General features: G+C 41.5%; 1 protein-coding gene across 1 annotated transcript in view; it reads right to left on the reverse strand.

Annotated features, from left to right (window-relative positions):
• Nucleotides 1-20,264, reverse strand: part of AGPS (alkylglycerone phosphate synthase) — a 287,284-nt gene that overhangs the window by 119,345 nt on the left and 147,675 nt on the right. The window contains exons 10-11 of the mRNA XM_040357672.1: nucleotides 13,251-13,359; nucleotides 8,133-8,260 (exon numbers count right to left, since the gene is read on the reverse strand). Of these exons, the coding sequence (XP_040213606.1) occupies nucleotides 8,133-8,260; nucleotides 13,251-13,359 (237 nt within the window). The remainder of the gene's footprint in view (nucleotides 1-8,132; nucleotides 8,261-13,250; nucleotides 13,360-20,264) is intronic.

Consider the following 20,264-nt stretch of genomic DNA (forward strand, 5'->3'; position numbering starts at 1 on the left):
GGATTTCCCCAGTTGTACCCCCCTAGTATGTATGATGCATGCATATTCTTAGCCCCCAAGTGCATAACTTTACATTTATCAACATTAAACCTCATTTGCCACTTAGTTGTCCAATTAGACAGAGCATTGAGGTTGGCTTGTAATTGGAGACATCCTGTATGGACGTTAATCCACTGTATAGCTTGGTGTCATCTGAAAAGACAGAAATTATACTTTTAATCCCAGACCCTATATAATTTATAAAGATTTTAAAAAGTAAGGGTCCCAGCATTGAACCTTGGGGTACACCACTGATTACGTTCTTTTAGCCAGTTTTCTATCCATATACAAAATTGATCTTTCCAAGCCTGGTGGTGTCAAATGCTTTTGAAAAATTCAAGTATACAACGTCCACGGCCTCCCCTCTGGTCCAAGGTTTTACTTACCTCCTCATAAAAAGAAATCAGGTTTGTTTGACAACTTGTCTTTCATGAATCCATGCCGTTTGTTGCTTAAAATATTTTTTTTCCAGCAAAAACTCATCTATGTGGTCTTTTAATAAACTCTTGAGTATCTCTCCGACCATAGAAGTTAAACTAACAGGTCTATAGTTACTTGGCAAAGACATTGATACATTTTTAAATATGAGCACCGCATTGGCCCTGCGCCATTCCAGTCCCTAAAAATTAGAAACAATGGTTTTGAAATGACGGAGCTAAAATTCTTTCAGGATCCATGGGTGGATGCCATGCTGTCAGCAGCCCTGATGGTAATAAGCTAGTGCCATGCTGCCTGTGCATGACCCATAGACTACAATTAGACATTGTTCCTGCAGCACAACTATGGCGCATTCAAATAAATGAAGAGTTAGCACACTGGCAGTTTGGTGCTAGATGTTTAATGGCTGGGCCGGGGGAGGCGCCATAGATTACTGTGTTAGGGGAATTTTTAATAATTAGAGAACTTGTATTTTAAATGAAAAAACCCTCCTGAATAGGAATAAGTCCACTGAATTCATCGGCACCAAGCCCACAAATATTGGTTAAACTAATGGAATGGATACTTATGAAGGGCTCGAGTTGTTTCCTTAGGCTTTCATAAAAGAGGTAACATGATAACAACTGTTCTGTGCGCAAAATGGTTTCCACCTCAGTGATTATTAGGTCACAGTAAACTGTACTATGAAAAAAGCTATACAGGAAGGCCTGTGGTGGGCAAAATACTGCATACTTTATTGGATAAAAAAACACTTTAGGGAACTATTAATTTTCTCTCTCTCAGCTAAGAGTCCAAACAAACTCCTGGGTTACTGGCAAGAATTTCAATTCTTTCTCATGTTTTAATTAAACGCAGGAACAGACTCTTTCTTAAGATAAAGTTAAATAAGCTTTAAACATTACCAAGCGGATCTTGGCTGTAATTTTAAGGCATGTTACTACCAAAGAAAACACGAATAAAAAGGCTCTGTTTATAGAAAACTTTCAAGAGAAACAACTGGAGAACAAAAGAAACTAGCATTAGCCAGACCTAGACATAATAGGCATTATAATGGCATGTATAAATGGTTCAAAGTCCAACATTTTTTTGCAATAAAAAGGTCCATTATGGTCCAGAGTTACGAAGCTTGTTTATTAAAGGTGTCTGAAATATTACACTTTGTATAGCCCCAAACACACAGATTTATTGTGGATGCTAGAATAGCATGGGACAGGGTTAGAGTCTGTTTTTCGTACTCAACACAAAATACAAAATGGTGCAGCGCTCAACCAATTCATGTAAAATTATAAAATGCCACAGTGCATAAGAAATGTATATACACACACACACTCTCTATCGATCTAGATACACACCATACAGTGCCTCAAAAAAGTTTTCATTCAAACCCCTTGAAATTTTCCACATTTTGTCATGTTACAACCAAAAATGTTAATGTATTTTATTGGAATTGTATGTGATAGACCAAACACAAAGTGGCACATGATTGTTAAGTGGCAAGAAAAAATAATTGAAAAGTGTAGCATGCATTTGTATTCAGCCCCCTTTAAAAAAAAATGTAAGCAGCACCTTTAAAAATGAATACTGTGCTTTAACCACCCTGTCAATAGGAGTGGACCTGTGCTGCAAAAGCCCACTCTAAATGTGGGCTCCGGTTTATTATCTATGTTTCTTGTATAGTGAAGAAAAGGTTAGTTGAAGTGTATGTACAGCCAAAACATATTTTAAAGCTTTGGAATGCATAGGGAAGGTTTAAAGCCAGTCAGGTTATTTCTTCACAGATTGTACTGTTAGGAAGCTTTCCTTTCACACTTCCTGTCCCAAAGATGCAACAGGAAGTTAGAGGAAGTTTTCCAAATTGACATTGTTTTCATCAGAACAGAATAATGTTGACCTTTACTTCTTGTTCTGGGACAACAAAATTTGTGGCTTCCATCACTTTCTGATACAATGATTTTTATTAGCATATAAAGAAAGAACAGATCAAAAATTCCCACGCAGGGGATATGAATATTAAGACGCAATGCTGAATTTGCATGAAAACACTGAAAAAGATGGGTCATAGGGTACAGACCATTAACGCACCAGGATATACCGACCCAGGTCGGGGACCAATGCATAATGCCTGGCCGTAAGACTCAGAGGCCAAGGTAAGCAAAGGGAGCGAAGGTGGCCGCCATCACTTTTAATCCTTATGAAAATGGTTACCAGGATAAATAGAGGGGTGAATCCTCCTAAATGAGATACAGACAGCAATAAGGAAACATTTTTAAGTAGATTTGACCCACCTCTACTCTATCCAAAACTTTCCAAAGTGCAGAACAGCACGGATTAAAGTGGTTGTAAAGGCAGAAGTTTTTTTTACCTTCATGCATTCTATGTATGAAGGTAAAACATCTTCTGTGTGATGCTCCCCCCACATCCCCCCTAATCACCTGTGACCCCTCTCAATCCAGCGATGTGCACAAGAGACTCAGCTGTCTCCTCCCTGGCTGAGACAGCAGCAGAAGCCACTGGCTCCCACTGCTGTCAATTACAGCCAGTGAGCCAATGAGGAGAGAGTGAGGGGGCAGTGTTGAGCTGCAGCTTTATGGACTTATAGAGCAGGGCTCAGGAGCAATCACGCACCAGTGCCCCCATAGCAAGCGGCTTGCTATTTGTGAAACTGGTCATGAAGGAGAAGCCAGGAAAAGAGAAGAAGAGGATTGGGGCTGCTCTGTGTAAAACCACTGCGCAGAGCAGGCAAGTATGACAGGTTTATTTTCTAAAAAGCTGAACCTTTAATACCACTTTAAGGCTGTACTTCTGAGGCAGACGACTGCTGCGCCTGGATGGTGCACAGATTGAAACTAGTGCTTAGGGCTGTATGCACCCAGGGACAAATGCTTGGAACACAGACTACTTGCAGAATATGTGTACCAGCTACAAGTCTGATCTCCATCACATATGTAATAAATTTCCTGGAAGTCAAATTATTTTTCAATTTCTTCCATGTCATGAAACTGCAATGGGCTTATGTTATGAGGTCAATTTTGAGGCAGACTGTGCTTTGTAGAGTTGTTCAGTGTTTGATTAAATACAAAATCCTCTGAATGTGAAGGTGTTAATCCAGACTATAACTATACAAAACGGACCACTTATCTAGAAGTCTGCAACCAGTAAAAGCCTTGCAGCTGGTCAGGATGTTATATAGCTGCCATGACTTTGTGAACAGTTCAGCATCAGTGACAATTTTACAACTGTTCCCAAGTTGGATCTGTCTGTAGTACACTCCAAGGGCTTTAAATCCAGGTTGGACAAACCTATAAATCTAGTTGTTATTGGCTGTGCTGCTAAGTTCAGAACCCTTCCAGTGACTTTATTTACTTACTCTAACTGCACCCCCTACTTAAATTAATTTAATACCTGCCTAATTTTGTTTTATCCTTCTGAATCCACAGATCAGCACTCTAACCTCTCTAAACACTCCAGTTAATTAATGTGCTGTTACGAGCGCTTTTTCTCCCAATAATAAATTATCTCTCCGTCATAAACATTGAAGGCTGCAGCACTTCCAAGCTGAAACACAATGCACATATTACAATGTGAGCTGTATAAGGGAATCTTTACATCTTTTATATATACAGTACAGACCAAAAGTTTGGACACAACTTCTCATTCAAAGAGTTTACAATTTTCATAGTCATGAAAATAAAGAAGATTCACACTGAAGGCATCAAAACTATGAATTAACACATGTGGAATTATACATAACAAAAAAGTGTGAAACAACTGAAAATATATTTCATATTCTAGGTTCTTCAAAGTAGCCACCTTTTGCTTTGATTACTGCTTGGCACACTCTTGGCATTCTCTTGATGAGCTTCAAGAGGTAGTCACCTGGCGCAGCACCCCATCACTCTCCTTCTTGGTCAAATAGCCCTTACACAGCCTGAGGTGTGTTTGGGGTCATTGTCCTGTTGAAAAATAAATGATGGTCCAACTAAACGCAAACCGGATGGAATAGCATGCAGCTGCAAGATGCTGTGGTAGCCATGCTGGTTTAGTATGCCTTCAATTTTGAATAAATCCCCAACAGTGTCACCAGCAAAGCACCCCCACGCCATCACACCTCCACCTCCATGCTTCACGGTGGGAACCCGGCATGTAGAGTCCATCCGTTCACCTTTTCTGCGTCGCACAAAGACACGGGGGTTGGAACCAAAGATCTCAAGTTTGGACTCATCAGACCAAAGCACAGATTTCCACTGGTCTAATGTTCATTCCTTGTGTTCTTTAGCCCAAACAAATCTCTTGTGCTTGTTGCCTTTCTTTAGCAGTGGTTTTCTAGCAGATATTCTACCATGAAGGCCTGATTCACACAGTCTCCTCTTACCAGCTCTAGAGATGTGTCTGCTGCAAAAGGTGGCTACTTTGAAGAACCTAGAATATGAAATATATTTTCAGTTGTTTCACACTTTTTTGTTATGTATAATTCCACATGTGTTCATTCATAGTTTTGATGCCTTCAGTGTGAATCTACAATTTCATAGTCATGAAAATAAAGAAAACTCTTTATGCGATTTAACATGCTTTAAAGTGGCTGTAAACCCATACAGACCACTTTAACCTACAGGTAAGAGTAGATTAAGTCTTACCTTTTGGTGCAACAAATATCTCCTAAACCTACATGGTCTAGGAGATATTTGCAGAAAAAACGGCACCGATGTCTACGGCGCATGCCAGTCTTGTATACACATCTCTGCCACACTTTTTAAAGAGCAGGCTGGAGAAGACAGGGGCCTGCACAGCTGAACAGGCCTGGCTGCAGATGTTGGCAGAAGTATGTGAATCAGAGTTCCTAATCAATGAAACAAGATTTCTCTATAGAGGAGTGCACAGGAGAGGGTGCCTCTCTGTCAGATCATCATTAGTGTAGCTGAGTGTGGAGATCCAAAGTTGTTCATCCCCAAAGCACCAGAAGTTCAACAGCGGAAAGAGGACAGGACAACGATTCAGGGAAGATTTATACAGAATCGAGCAGCCTGCACATTGTGGGACATCCTTCATTACAGACAAGTAATTCAATATTTTTTTTTTTAACTGAACTTCAGCTTTAAAGTAACTGTAAACCTTCGTAATTTAATTAAAATGATAAACAGGTTAATTGCCTGCTCTGTGCAATGTTAAGGCACTGCGCAGTCTGTTAACTACTCTTCTGGAGTCCCCTGCTGACGCATGTGGCTGCGTCTCTTCTCTGTGTGCCTCCTCAGCTAGTCGTGTGCTGAGGGGGCACTCGTGTGAGCATGCTCACAACCTGGGCTATGTGCTTCCAGAGACACACACACACAGCATGGCTTAGCCACACCCCCTACTTCCTCCTCATAGGATTCGACTCACAACAGCAGCCAATGCTTTAAGTTGCTGGCCGAGTCTCTGGAGAATGCAGAAACAGGAGAGCAGCACTGCTGCACATGGGACACCGCTGGGTGGAGAAAGGACTCAGAAAAGTGTTTAGGGATAGCTGAGGGGGAGGAGGCAGAGACATAGGAAGTTTTTTTTTTTTTTAAACTTCATGCAGATAATGCATGAAGGTTAAAAAAAACATTTGTCTTAGCCTATTATGCTTGTGCATTTGCAGCTTTAATACTAGGTGTTCAAAATGATTTATAAACAAGAAAGCGAGTAAGCACCTGTTAAGCAAACTCATGAGTTAACATGACCACCAATTCTGTCTTTGCGTATAAAACCAAAACTAGGAGGCTCAATTTGAGAGGGTCGAAAGCCGCAATTCTGACACAGACCTGTGAGTACTAAAGTAGGTTACGATTCCAATTAAATGCAACAGAAAACAGGGCATGAGCACAGTCCATAAAGTCCCTGCTTGATTCACTCTGCTGCAAGAAAGTCCCGACACAAATAGCCAAGTGTTTCACATGTCTTCATTCAGGAAGCAATTTAGAAAATGAGGACCAAATTTAGAAACGCATTGTGTTATGACTATCTATGCAAATGCATCTTAAAGGGTCACTAAAGGAAATTTGTTTTTTTAGCTAAATAGCTTCCTTTACCTTACTGCAGTACTGGTTTCATGTCCTTATTGTTCATTTTTGCTTTGAAGTTGCTGTAATTCTGCTGTGATCTCCACACTTCCTGGTTGCCTGTTTCCTTATAACCATGGTACTGGGAGATTTTCACTGTGGTCTAAGCTGTTATTACTGTGTGTCTAAAACTTAACAGAACCAATCAGATTCATTTTAAAAACAAAACACTGCCCTGGATTTGTTTGTTTTTGTTCTGTGTGTCTCTTTAGTTCACAGGAACATGAAACCAGTTTAAAAGTGAAACTAACCTGCAGGCACATTATATGATTGATTTTTATCTATTTGTAATCATTTTTTAAAGGAATCAGTTAACTTTTATGTCTCTATACCCTGTAAACAGTCATTTCAGCAAAAAAATGTTTTTCCTTTAGTGACCCTTTAAATACACTTTAATACATTAAAGGCTAAGCTCCCCTTTTAGGAAAAAATAAATGAGCATATTTTTTGTAATAAAACAACAAAAAAAAAAGGAATGATCCACGGTGATAAGTGAATCATGGGTGCAAAGTCAGGTTTCTGTACATAAGCCCTATAGCTTTCAGCCCGTACCTCTGTACAAACTTTTAGTTTGAAAGGGCTTGTGAATGAACTACGAGTGCGCTCATTAGTGTCCTCGGCAAAACATCTGCAGAAGTGGAACAGGGGACTTGTAGTTCTCTCATTCACAGATTCCTGTGAATGAATAACGCGACTGTGAGGGCGGACCTGCACAGCTGCATCAAAATTACACATAAAATATTACAAAAATAGTGTATTCAGTTGATGTGTGTATTTAAACCCAGAATACCTATTTTTGGTCTCAAAAATTAAAGTGTGAAGCATGGTCACGAAAATAAATTTTTGCACCATTCTTTAACCACTTTACTACTGGCCGCCGTCAATTGACGGTGGCACGATAGTGCTCTAGTTCTCGGAGGACGTCATAAGCCACTAGCGGGCGCACCCGCCACGTTACTGGGAACCTGATGCGTGGGCCCGGCGGCCGCGATGTCCTCCGGGCACCCGGGATTGACCAGTAACTGAGCAGGAGCGTGGATCTCTGTGTTTAAACACCGAGATCCACGTCCTGTCAGGGAGAGGATACCGATGCCGTGTCCCTTGTACATAGGCACACAGATCGTCACCTCCCCCAGTCATCCCCCTACAGTTAGAATCACTCACTAGGGTACACATTTAACCCCTTGATCGCTCCCTAGTGTTAACTCCTTCCCTGCCAGTCACATTTACACAGTAATCAGTGTAATATTTATAGCACTGTTCGCTGTATAAATGTGAATGGTCCCAAAATAGTGTCCGGTGTGTCTGCCACAATATCGCAGTCACAATAAAAATCACTGATCGTTGCCATTACTAGTAAAAAAAAAAATGCTATAAATCTATCCACCAACTTTGTAGCCGTTATAACTTTTGTGCAAACCAATCAATATATGCTTATTGCGATTTTTTTTTTAACCAAAAATATGTATCGGCCAAAACTGAGGAAATGATATATAAAAAAATAAATAAAAAAAATAACATTTAATTTCCCTGGTTTTCTAGCTTGTTTTTCATGCCAATATCACTGAGCAAGCTTACCTGTCTTGCAACTTCTCTCAAACAGGCCACACCTTGCTCAAAATTTGGAAAGACCACTGAACCATACTTCTGATATTCTGGAAGAGGCCTGATTTTTATTGTCACTTCTGTAACTACTCCAAGTGTTCCTGTTAAGAAAGAAAAAAATATATATTATATTCTATCTATCTATCTATCTATCTATCTATCTATCTATATATATATATATTATTTGCAGTTTGATATGCTCATCTGAATCATATATTAAGGGCCCTTTTCATACGGGACGGATCCGTGATGATCCGCCCCGTGAACCTCCGCTTGCTCAGCAGGGATCGCTCCACTGAGCCGGCGGATGACAGGGCGGTCCCCGCAAACTGTGCAGATGCCGCCAGGTCGGATCTCCGCTCTCCCCTATGGGGGGGATCGGATGAACATGGACCGTCTGTCCGTGTTCACCCGATCCGATGATGGATAAAAAAAAAAATAGGGGTTTCCTCGGTCTGCAGAATCAGAGGATTGCAGACCCCGATGTTCATCCGCTGACACCAGCATTCTCATAGGAATCAATGCATGTTCTTTTTTCATCCGTAAACAGATGGATGAAAAAGTGGACATACGTTCCGCATGTGTGAAAGGGGCCTAATAAACCCTCTAAATTTATATGTCAATGCCACAGTAGTGGTGGAGAGAACTCAGGTTAACATTTGCTTCCAGATCGCCCACCACACATATACTGAAGCAGGGCGGCCCGGCTGACGTACCTGTATGTTGGTCTGTGGATTAGCTACAGTGGGTGTGCGTGGGCCACCTGCGATCACGGTGAAGAGAGGCAAAAAAAGGGGATCTGCCTATGTAAACAAGGCAGGTGCCTGTTCTGACAAGGGAGGAGAGAGAGATCATCTGTTCCTAGTGATCAGGAACAGCAATCTCTCTCTACTCCCAGTGAGCCCATCCCCTGATAGTTAGAAAGCACCTCCCTAGGAACACTTAACCCTTGGATCATCACCAGTGTGAACCCCTTCCCTGCCAGTGCTATTTATACAGTGATCAGTGCATTTTTATAGCACTGATCACTGTATTGGTGTCACTGGTCACCAAAAAGGGTCACTTAGGGTCAGATTTGTCTGCCGCAATCCTGAAAAAAATTAAATAAACACAGATTGTTGCCATTATTAGTAAAACAATTTAAAAAAAAAGTAGCCAATCTTTCCCCTTATTTTGTAGGTGCTATGACTTTTGCATAAACCAATCAATATACGCTTATTGCTATTTTTTTTTTATCAAAAATATGTAGCAGAATACATATCGACCTAAACTGATAAAAAAAAATGTTCTCTTTTCAAAATTGTCAGTCTTTTTTTGTTTATAGTACAAAAAAATTAAAACCACAGGTGATTAAATACCACCAAAAAGAAAGCTCTATTTGTGGGAAAAGTGGCTAACTGCTTGCCGACCGCCCACCGTCGTTTTACAGCGCCAAGTCTGCTCCCCTGCGCGAGAGCAAGTAATATAACGTCGGCTCTCACGCAGGCCGCTAGGGGCGCGTGCTCTCCCCCCGCTCTCCCGACTCCCGTGCCCGGCGGGCACGATCGCCGCCGGGCACACGCGATCGCTCATTACAGAGCAGGGACCGGGAGCTGTGTGTGTAAACACACAGCTCCTGGTCCTGTCAGGGGGAGAAATGCTGATCTTCTGTTTATACAATGTATGAACGGAAGATCAGTCCTTTCCCCTAGTGAGTCCACCCCCCCCCCCTCACAGTTAGAACACACCCAGGGAACATACTTAACCCCTTCCCCGCCCCCTAGTGTTAACCCCTTCCCTGCCAGTGACATTTTTACAGTAATCAATGCATTTCTATAGCACTGATCGCTATAAAAATGCCAATGGTCCCAAAAATGTGTCAGAAGTGTCCGAAGTGTTCGCAGTACCGAAAAAAAAGAAAACGCTGATCGCCGCCATTACTAGTAAAAAAATATATTAATAAAAATACCCCCTATTTTGTAAACGCTATAACTTTTGCGCAAACCAAACGCTTTTTTTTAGGAAAATATGTAGAAGAAGAATACGTATCGGCCTAAACTGAGGATAAAAAATGTTTTTTATATATTATTGGGGGATATTTATTATAGCAAAAAAAAATATTTTATAGCGCAAAAACTAAAAACCGCAGAGGTGATCAAATAACACCAAAAGAAAGCTCTATTTGTGGGGAAAAGGGGACGCCAATTTTGTTTGGGAGCCACGTCGCACAACTGCGCAATTGTCAGTTAAAGCGGAATCGCGGAAATCGCGAAATCGCAAAAAGTGCTCTGGTCTTTGGGCAGCAACATGGTTCGGGGGTTAAGTGGTTAACGAGGCATTTTTTATGCCTTAATGTGCATTGCGTTAACGTAACAATGACTTTGAATAAGTTGTTCACACATCAAAAAGCAACAGCATACTACAAAGCACTGAATTCACATGTGCTCGTTGTGGTATTCTATAATGAAAGACCATTTTTTAATTGTTTATATATATATGTGTACTGGGATGAAATTAAAAAGGAATGGTAGTGCATCACAATGCACATATACCCAATCATTAGGTTAAAGCAAATTGCAAATGATTGCCATCCCTCCAACTTCCCACAGAACAAAATCTTGAACTTGCATCTTAAATCTCAGCACAATCTCATTTCCTGTAAATTAGATCTGCTCCTCGACTGCCTGTCTTGGTATCACTCGAGAGCAGTTATAAAGAGACAAATTAAAAATTATCACAATAACAGTCAACTTTATTGAGTGCTGTGTACAATTTATATACATCAAATTTCCCATGGAAGAGTATATTACCAGCAGAAATCACAATGATGAATGTGCTGCAGAATGCAAATTAATTTGATACATACATCCACAAATACATACTCTAGGAACCCTATAGAGAGAAAGCAGAGCCTCCTCGCAGCTAAAGCGCAGAATGAACATTTTATAAGCAGCGAGGCTGCGGGGTTAAAAGGTTATGGTGACATTATTAAATGTTATCCGCAAGGTCAATGGGCAATAAATGCCACCATAACTGTAAGGAGGATTTAAAGGGCTGTGAACATTATAACTACGCTGTAAGATATACAACTGATGTAATTGTATTATACTGCAATATAACTGTCAGTGCTATAAATCTGAACACTCTGCATTCTTACAAAAAAAAAAAAGTATAACAAGTTCAGTCATAGGACTGCTTGGGTTTGTTGTTTTTTTTTTTTTTCCTTTTAATTCATCACTTTTAAAAAGCGTCTTTTGCTATCTATCACAATTATTGGTATGACCTGATTCGTCCTCCTCTAGGGGAAAAAAGATAATGTAATAAAACTGCAGAACATCTACGTTTCCTTAAAGCGGAGGTTCACGCAAAAAGTGAACTTCCACTTTTTGGATCCCTTCCCCCCTCCGGTGTCACATTTGGCACCTTTCAGGGGGGTGCAGATACCTGTCTGAGACAGGTATTTGCACCACTTCCGGGTTCTGATCACAGCGTGGAAATCCAGCCTGTCACATCACCCCCTCGTCCCCCCCCCTCCCGATCCTCGCACATGCGCGGTAGGGAATCGGGCAGTGAAGCCCCAAGGCTTCACTTCCCGATTCCCTCACCGAGGATGGCGGCGGAAGCAGCCGAGGACCGAGCGATTGCTCAGCCTCGGCTGCCGACACTGTGGGCGCGCTGGACAGGTAAGTGTCCATTTTTTAAAAGTCAGCAGCTGCCGTATTTGTAGCTGCTGGCTTTGAAAAAAAAAAAAAAATCAGCGGAACCCGACTCTCCCGTAGTCCAAGGGAGGGGGCGGGCACGACACTCCACACCAGGGAGAAAGCCTTGCATTACTGTGTGGAGTTACAGACAGAAGAACAGGAAGTGAGGATTTCTCAGAAGAAATAAGGACATTTAAAAAGCAAAATGGAAGGATGAGGTAAGTGAAGGAGGACTGCACTAAGGTAAAGGAAGCTATTTAGGAAAAAATAAACTGTACCTTTACAACCCCTTTAATTATAGCATTACTAGGACATTTTGCAGGTACTACATCCATGTCTACCCTTCTGCACTGCCGATTTAAGCAAGATTGACGGGTGGTACTGGACACGGCACTATAGTTTTTTCTTTAGTAATTTTTATCAATACCATTTATTGTTTTCAATTTTTTCAGATGCAGCAGAGTTTTGCGTTGGTCCCAGTGTTACCATATCAGCAGCCCTTTGGCTCTCCTCTGAATATGCATACATATAGTTACTGATTTGTCTATTTATATTGTTTAATCTCTCTCTATAGAACTAAACTGTATCTGAGCACAACAATCTGAAAACCCTGCTCAATTCAGTCATGTTGTAAATCACCCCAAGTCGCCTGGAGTTGCCCCAAGTCGCCCTGTGGTTCATGCTGAAGTCGTTTTGGAGTTGCCTCTGAAAGTCGTGCTGGAAGTCGTGTCGCCCCAGTGTGAACCGACTCTCATTCTTAATTATCAAAACAAAATCACCCATCCATCTGTGTCTCCATGCTTTATTTTGTTGAGAAATCACTTTGATAAACACCCCCTTAGCATTTCTGGCCATGGCCATCTTGAATAAGGACAGAGGATTCATGTAGCATTTGCTCGTTGGAATCCATCTGCCCTTAGCTCATGCAGAGGGAGAGGGAGGATGTGCTTAGCTGAGAAAACCCTAGGCGAAAGGAAAAAAAAATGTCCATGAAGACTCTTGGTATGTATGACATGGCCTAGGCCAGAAAGCCAGAAAAAGATTACATCTGGTTAATAGCATGTATACCTAGTTCTTCAATTACTGCCCAATCGCAGGCTGAGGGGACCTGTATGTTTCTTAACTACAGCAGATATAAATATTTTTTTGGGGGAAACCTCAGAACTTCGAGCATTTGTATGTCATTTCTACATCGGGTACAACAGTTTGTATACATACATTTTTTATCTATATATTTAGTCGCCTGCCTGGTTCAGCTTTAAAATTAATCATTTTGGTCTCTGCCTATTATAATTCTACATAATCCTGGTGTTAATTTTCTCTTGTGTCTTTTTTATCTTTCATTACTTTTTGGATAGCAGTTTATTGGAAACACAGATATTGCATTTTCATCTTAAACACATTCTCATACCTTCAGACCCCATAATGAAATGGTATATATCCGGCCCTGTGGACATTCTTGGTCCCTGGCAGCTTTTTTCTACAACACCTTTTGGTGTTACCACTTTTAAGTGCACAACCTGAAAAACATAAAAAGATTTTACATTAAAAAAGATGCTGAAATAGAAATAAATGTTAGATTTTTCATCACATCCTCCATCTTCAGGGTACGCAAAACTGGACAGATAAATGCAGACTTCAGAAATCCTTCAGTACAATGCAGGTTACAGCATGTCCTTTGAGGCTACATTGACATTTCTAGTGCATTACTGTATGCCCAAAGCACCACAACACAGGTTTTAATGTACCCACACCATTTTTATTTTTCAGGGCACTACACCACTAAGCACAGATAGTTCACACCTGTGTGTTGTGAATTGTTAAAAGAAAGCATGTGCACTCTGTGATGGTTAGAAGCATATAAAAACATATACCCCCCACCAGGCAGCTTAAATGGGAGGGGGGGGGGGGGTAATAAAAACAAAGCTCAACTGCCTGTTTTTACCACCATCCCCCCACCACATGTGTAAACTAACCCTTACTGGCACTGTGGATAAATTCATCTTCAAATTTACAACAGCCATTGAAATTGTAGCATTGTTCATTACTTACTGCAACATACTCTTGGCAACGAGCCAGCACTTCAACCAGCAGGCGCTTAGAGCGTGTTACAAATCAAAGGAGATCAACTTTCTAGTCTTTGTTGTGAACTTTGAGAATTCCTTCAAAGTACCAGAAGCTAGAAAGGTTAGAGATTGCTTGTTTTGAAGCTGTGCTGCTGTGCATCCAATTTTAAATAGCAATGATGCACCAAGGCATTCTAAACTAAAAGGCTAATTTACTGCCCTTCAGACTTTAGGGAGCCGCACTTTGGCGAGCCAAAATAGAAAACATTCTGGCATCAGTAAACAATGCCCCACCATTGGGGCCGTTGGGCGGACCAGGGCCCCCCACCATTGGGGCCGTTGGGCGGACCAGGGCCCCCCACCATTGGGGCCGTTGGGCGGACCAGGGCCCCATTATTGGTATGTGTGGGAGGAACAGTGCTCCATTGTTGGCGTCAGTGGAAAGATGTATGCCCCCATTGTTGGTGTCAGTAGAAGGAATAGTACCCCTAGGACCAGATAAAGGCAAGCAAGGGGCGGCATGTTGCAGTGCCACAACAAACCATATTCCTTGAGGTATGTTGCATTACAAATTTGTGTAACATTTGTTATTTTGGACCAAGCGGTTCTAATGCAGAGTTTCTTAAAGCGGGAGTTCACCCATAAATGCTGTTTTTGCTCTTTTACCCTTAGATGTATGCTCATTTAGTCTAGGGCAATCGGCTAGTTGTTTTAAAATCCCAGCATTACTTACCGTTGTAGAGGGCGATCTTCTCCGCCACTTCCGGGTATGGGTCTTCGGGAGTGGGCGTTCCTTCTTGATTGACAGTCTTCCGTCAGGCTTCCGACGGTCGCATCCATCGCGTCACGAGTAGCCGAAAGAAGCCGAACGTCGGTGCGGCTCTATACTGCGCCTGCGCACAGATGTTCGGCTACTTTCGTAAAATCGTGACGCGATGGATGTGACCGTCGGAAGCCTTTCGGAAGCCTGTCGGAAGACTGTCAATCAAGAAGGAACGCCCAGTCCCGCAGCCCATACCCGGAAGTGGCGGAGAAGATCGCCTTCTACAACGGTAAGTAATGCTCGGATTTTAAAACAACTAGCCGATTCCCCTAGACTAAATGAGCATCCATCTAAGGGTAAAAACAGCATTTTACCGGCAAACCTCCGCTTTAATGATTTAATCTAGTATTTAATGATGCATTTAGTAGGTCACCTGCAGGTCAGCTTTAAAATACAATTTATAATTTGGAGGCTCAACCATCATCTCTGTAAACTAGGCATCTCGAACAATAAAGAGACACAGTTCCTGCTACATGAGTAGAAGTCTGTTACTTAGCCATTTATCTGAAAACTATTTACTACCCAACCGATCAAAGAATGGCAAAACAGGCAAGAGACAGTTAAAGCATCTCATTTTAAAGAGCGCTTCCCTAGCATCCTCAATCATCTCTGCCAATTAAAACACCTCTTCCCCCAGGAGGCACAACAATTGATTACTCATTTTTAAACTTCCCTAAATGAGTACCTCCTTTCGGGGAAGACATCCAGATACAAGGGACTTGAATCCTCAATACATTTATCAGTGCCTACACAATGACTTGCAGAGACTGTAAAGAGGAGGTCTGGTGTTTGGGGACACCAACAAATATATCATCGCTGTGGTTTACCCAGACAGACACACTGTAATCAAAGGTTTTCATAGGAAAATAGTTTCTAAATTATGATCAAAAATGATCTGTTAAAGAAAATCAAAAAATAATCTACTACATATTTTTTGCAGCAAACACATTCTCTATTATATTCTTTATGAGGTAATAAAGATAGAAAAAAAGGAAGCTGGCTGGCTGCTATAGGCTGGAATGTTTCCTTCACAGAGAGTAATAAGTACAGCTAATTTACTTAAATTGTACATAAACTTTCTCTAATTTTCAAGCTGTTTGGTGTTTATTTTTTTTTTAGGCAAATACATTTTGTCGTGAATCTGTGGCAAAGTTTACTACTTGGAGATCCTTAGAGTGACACTGCAGCGGCACGACTTCGGGGGCGACTCTGCAAGTCGTCCTGATTACGACTTCAGAAGGCGATTTGCAAAACGACTTCTGTATAGAAGTCAATGCAGGTCGCCCCCGAACGTCGTACAGGAACCTTTTTCTAAGTCGGAGCGACTTGCGTCGCTCCTATTAGAACGGTTCCATTGCATTCAATGGGACGCGACTCGTCAGGCGGCCCAGTGTGAACCGGCTTTTACAGTAAGTAGTACACTTCCTGTTGCAGGCTGACAAAGGTAAGTCACTGCAATGATACAATAAATACTCTGCTGTCAACCTGCTGTGTGCACACCTTCATTTGACTGCTATGAGATAGGCAGCCCACTGGTCAATGGCAGGCTGACAACACAGTATACATTGTAACATTGCCTGCCCACTCCCAGTAGAATTTTATACCCATCTAGGTAGCAAGACAAGACAGCGCTATGGCATGTTAGAAGAATAAGAGGTCACCCAGGATTCTCATTTGTGTATTTTGAGGAACTCTAGGGTATATGTTTTAAGCAAAGAAAACAGTTTTTGTCCAGGACTGGTAAATCCTTGTATGGGTTCTGGAACCCGGAGACTTTGGACTCTCTAAAGTCTCTTGGCTCCAGAACCCATGCAAGGATAGGATTGAAGAAAGGGAAAGAAGAAAACAGCGCAGACTTATGGTGTAGTAAAAGGATCAAAGGGCTTTATTAAAAATAACATATTATATACTCACAAAATAAAATGTGAAAGAGTGCACATGATACACGAGAAAAAGCCCACTCAACACAGTTACAAGAAAAGGATGGATGAGCAGCAAGAGTCTGGATCACGGTTTGGCCAGGTGAATAGCTGGGTTGGATGCCAGAAGTCTCCTGCTCGGTTCGCTTAATTCCAAGGACAGCTCTCAGTGGACAATGGTCTCCTGTAAAAGTGGGGTCACACATTGCATGTTTCGAGGACTCCTTCCTTTTCTTCCGTGTATTGAGAGAAATAAAACCGCCATCCCTGGGTCAATGGCATGCCGGCAACCAGCATCCTGTTACTAAAAGGGCCGTGTACACCCGCACTATGATTGCCGACTACAGCTCATGGCTCCACCCTACCTTGGAGATGAACTGCTGCATGAGCAGCGAGCGTGTGTGAACAGATACTGAAAGAGTGTCTGTTGTACCCTGAAGAATTGGTGATCTGACCAAGCTGTTGCCTGAAGGACAGTGTTGAATAGGAAGGAGCCTGTGCAGCCCCAAGCTGGGCAGTTTGTTAGTCATGAGGCTGAATGTGTGACTGAGATGAAGAAGTAAGTATGCGCAGAGAGAGGCTCAGGGACTATGCAGTTTGATTAGCCAGGAGGCTGGAGAGTTCTGTTGTGTTAGTTCAGTGTCTCACTAAAAAAAAAAAAAAACTTTATGTGGAAAAATCCAAATGTAGACTAAAGTAACTAAAAAGAGCAAAGAAAGCCTTAAATGAATGTTGGCAAGTGGGCAGCATCCTTGGAAGCACTACACTTGAGCTAAATCCCTCAAAGTAGAAAGACCATTCCAACTAGTTAATAGGGTAATATGAAAGGAAAAAGCCGATTCTCCTCTAGGTCTGGACTGCGATCGGTGGAAAGAATAAGAAAAGTAAAAATATCAAGATAATTAAAGCGGAACTTTGCCCATAAAAACTTGATAAAAAATATGTTCTTCAGTAAGGAACATGCATTCCTCATTAATAATTATGCTATCAAAATTAGTGTGTGCTGTAAATTGCCTCCAGCATTGCTCCTGTTTCTTCTTGCTGAAAGCTGCCATTTTGCTGGAGCCCAGAGCCCCTTAACAGAGGTAAATCATAAATCGGAACTAAAACCATTGATTTAATGGATTAAAAAAACAAGTTACACTCCTGGAATGTCGGGATTGTCAATTGTCACATTTGCTTGTGTCCTCAACCAAACAGTCAAACCAACAAATGGCTGGTGTCAAAGCTGATTTTATGTGCAGCACCTTGACAGCTGCAGATCAAACTGAAGCAGCTTCCTTGGCTATAAAGGATAGGAGGGTTTAATTCTACTTTAATAGCTAGATTCACGTAGCCCCGCGCAACTTTAAGGCGGCGTAGCGCATCGTATTTATGCTACGCCGCCTTAAGTCAGAGAGGCAAGTACTGTATTCTCAAAGTACTTGCCTCCTAACTTACGGCGGCGTAGCGTAAATGCGGCAGGCGCAAGTGCGCCCAATTCAAAATAGGCTGAGGGGGCATGTTTTATGTTAATATGCTTTGACCTGTCGTGATTGACGTATTTTTGGAACGGCGCATGCGCCGTCCTCCTACATTTCCCAGTGTGCATTGCGGCTAAGTACGCCGCACGGTCCTATTGATTTTGACGTGGACGTAAATGACGTAAATCCCTATTCACGGACGACTTACGCAAACGACGTAAAATTTTCGTATTTCGAAGCGGGAACTGCGGCTATACTTTAACATTGGCTACGCCACCTAGGGGGCATCTTTAACTTTAGGTGGCCTATCTCTTACGGAAACGGCGTATCTGTACTGCGTCGGCCGGCGTACGTTCGTGAATAGGCGTATCTAGTGATTTACATATTCTACGCCGGTAGGTTTAAGTGCATCTCTGTTTGAGAATACACTTAAACTTAGGTCGGCGCAGATTCCGAGTTAGGTCGGCGTATCTACTGACTAACTCTACCTGAATCTAGCTTTAAGACTTTAAAGTTGTCAGCAGATCGGCCTCTACAAATTAGGCAGTGGCTAAAAATTGAGAGCAACTGAGTATATGCAGAGCAGGGTGAGGCAGTGCATTACTGGATTTTAAATAGTACAGACACATATTTTTAATGTTTTACTATATCTGCAAGGGGCCAGCCTGAAGAAGATCTAGAAGAACTTAATTTTCTAACTAAAGTTCCACTTTAAGAAAAGAGAAATAAAAAAGAAAGAGAAAATAAAGAGGTCAATAGTCCTGGGCCTCAAAGGTCTCCTGAGGTGTAGCGTTATCCAGTTGTGTCAAATTTAATTTGACGGCAGGAGGCAGACCCTCTTGTTCTGGGCGGACGTCATATGACGTCGCGCCTTCCTAAGCCACTAGGGGGCGTGCGTGCCACATCCCTGGGGACCCGATGCGCGTGCTTGGCTGCCGCGATGGCCGCCGGGCACCAGCAATTAGCCAGTAATTGAGCAGGACCGTCGATCTGTGTGCGTAAACACACAGATCTACGTCCTGTCAGGGAGAGACCGATGGTGTGTCCCTTGTACAAAAGGGACAACCATCGGTCACCTCCCCCCACAGTAAGAATCACTCCCTAGGGAACACATTAACCCCTTGCTCGCCCCCTAGTGTTAACCCCTTCCCTGCCAGTCACATTTATACAGTAATCAATGTATTTTTATAGCCGGGATCGCTGTATAAATGTGAATGGTCCCAAAAACGTGTCAAAAGTGGCCGCTGCAATATCGCAGTCACAATAAAAATTGCTGATCACCGCCATTACTAGTAAAAAAATAAATAAAAAAGCTATAAATCTATCCCCTATTTTGTAGCGGCTATAACTTTTGCGCAAACCAATCAATATACGCTTATTGCGATTTTTTTACCAAAAATATGTAGAGGAATACGTATCGGCCTAAACAGAGGAAATAATTAAAAAAAAAAATGGATAGTTATTATAGCAAAAAGTAAAAAAGAATTGTGTTTTTTTTTTTTAATTGTCCCTTTTCGTTTGTTTATAGCTCAAGAAATAAAAACCACAGAGGTGATCTAATACCACCAAAAGAAAGCTCTACTTGTGGGGAAAATGTGATACAAATTTCATTTGGGTAGTGTTGCATGACCGCACAATTGTCATTCAAAGTGCGACAGCGCTGAAAGCTGAAAACTGGCTTGGGCAGGAAGGGGGTGAAAGTGCCCTGTAGACAAGTGGTTAAATTGTTAATCTATACCCCCACACTAAAAATTGGACTAAAAGGTATACAATTGTACTCATGATGGGATCAATAAAGATAATTAATAAAAAAAAAAAATAATAATGTATTTAAAATTTAATTTCCCAAAAATATAAAAAAGGAGCTACAGTCCTCGTTTGGTTAAGCCAAAGATATGAAGAAATTGAAACGATTATACCACTCTAACATATAAGCAACAATTGTGTAAAAGTTTTCTAATATCCAATCCTAATTAAAGTGCTTAGTGCAAATAAATATAGATATAAATATTTTGTAATGCGCAAGTAAGAAATTAAAAATTAATTTGTCTCATCTGTCTGTTATGACGTTCATATACCTTGCACTACCATAACATATACTGTAATGGCGAAACCTTTAACGACTTCAACATTTTCCAAAACAGATTCTATTTT

This window comes from Rana temporaria, chromosome 6, assembly GCF_905171775.1.
Source record: "Rana temporaria chromosome 6, aRanTem1.1, whole genome shotgun sequence".
In the NCBI taxonomy this organism is placed as follows: Eukaryota; Metazoa; Chordata; class Amphibia; order Anura; family Ranidae; genus Rana; species Rana temporaria.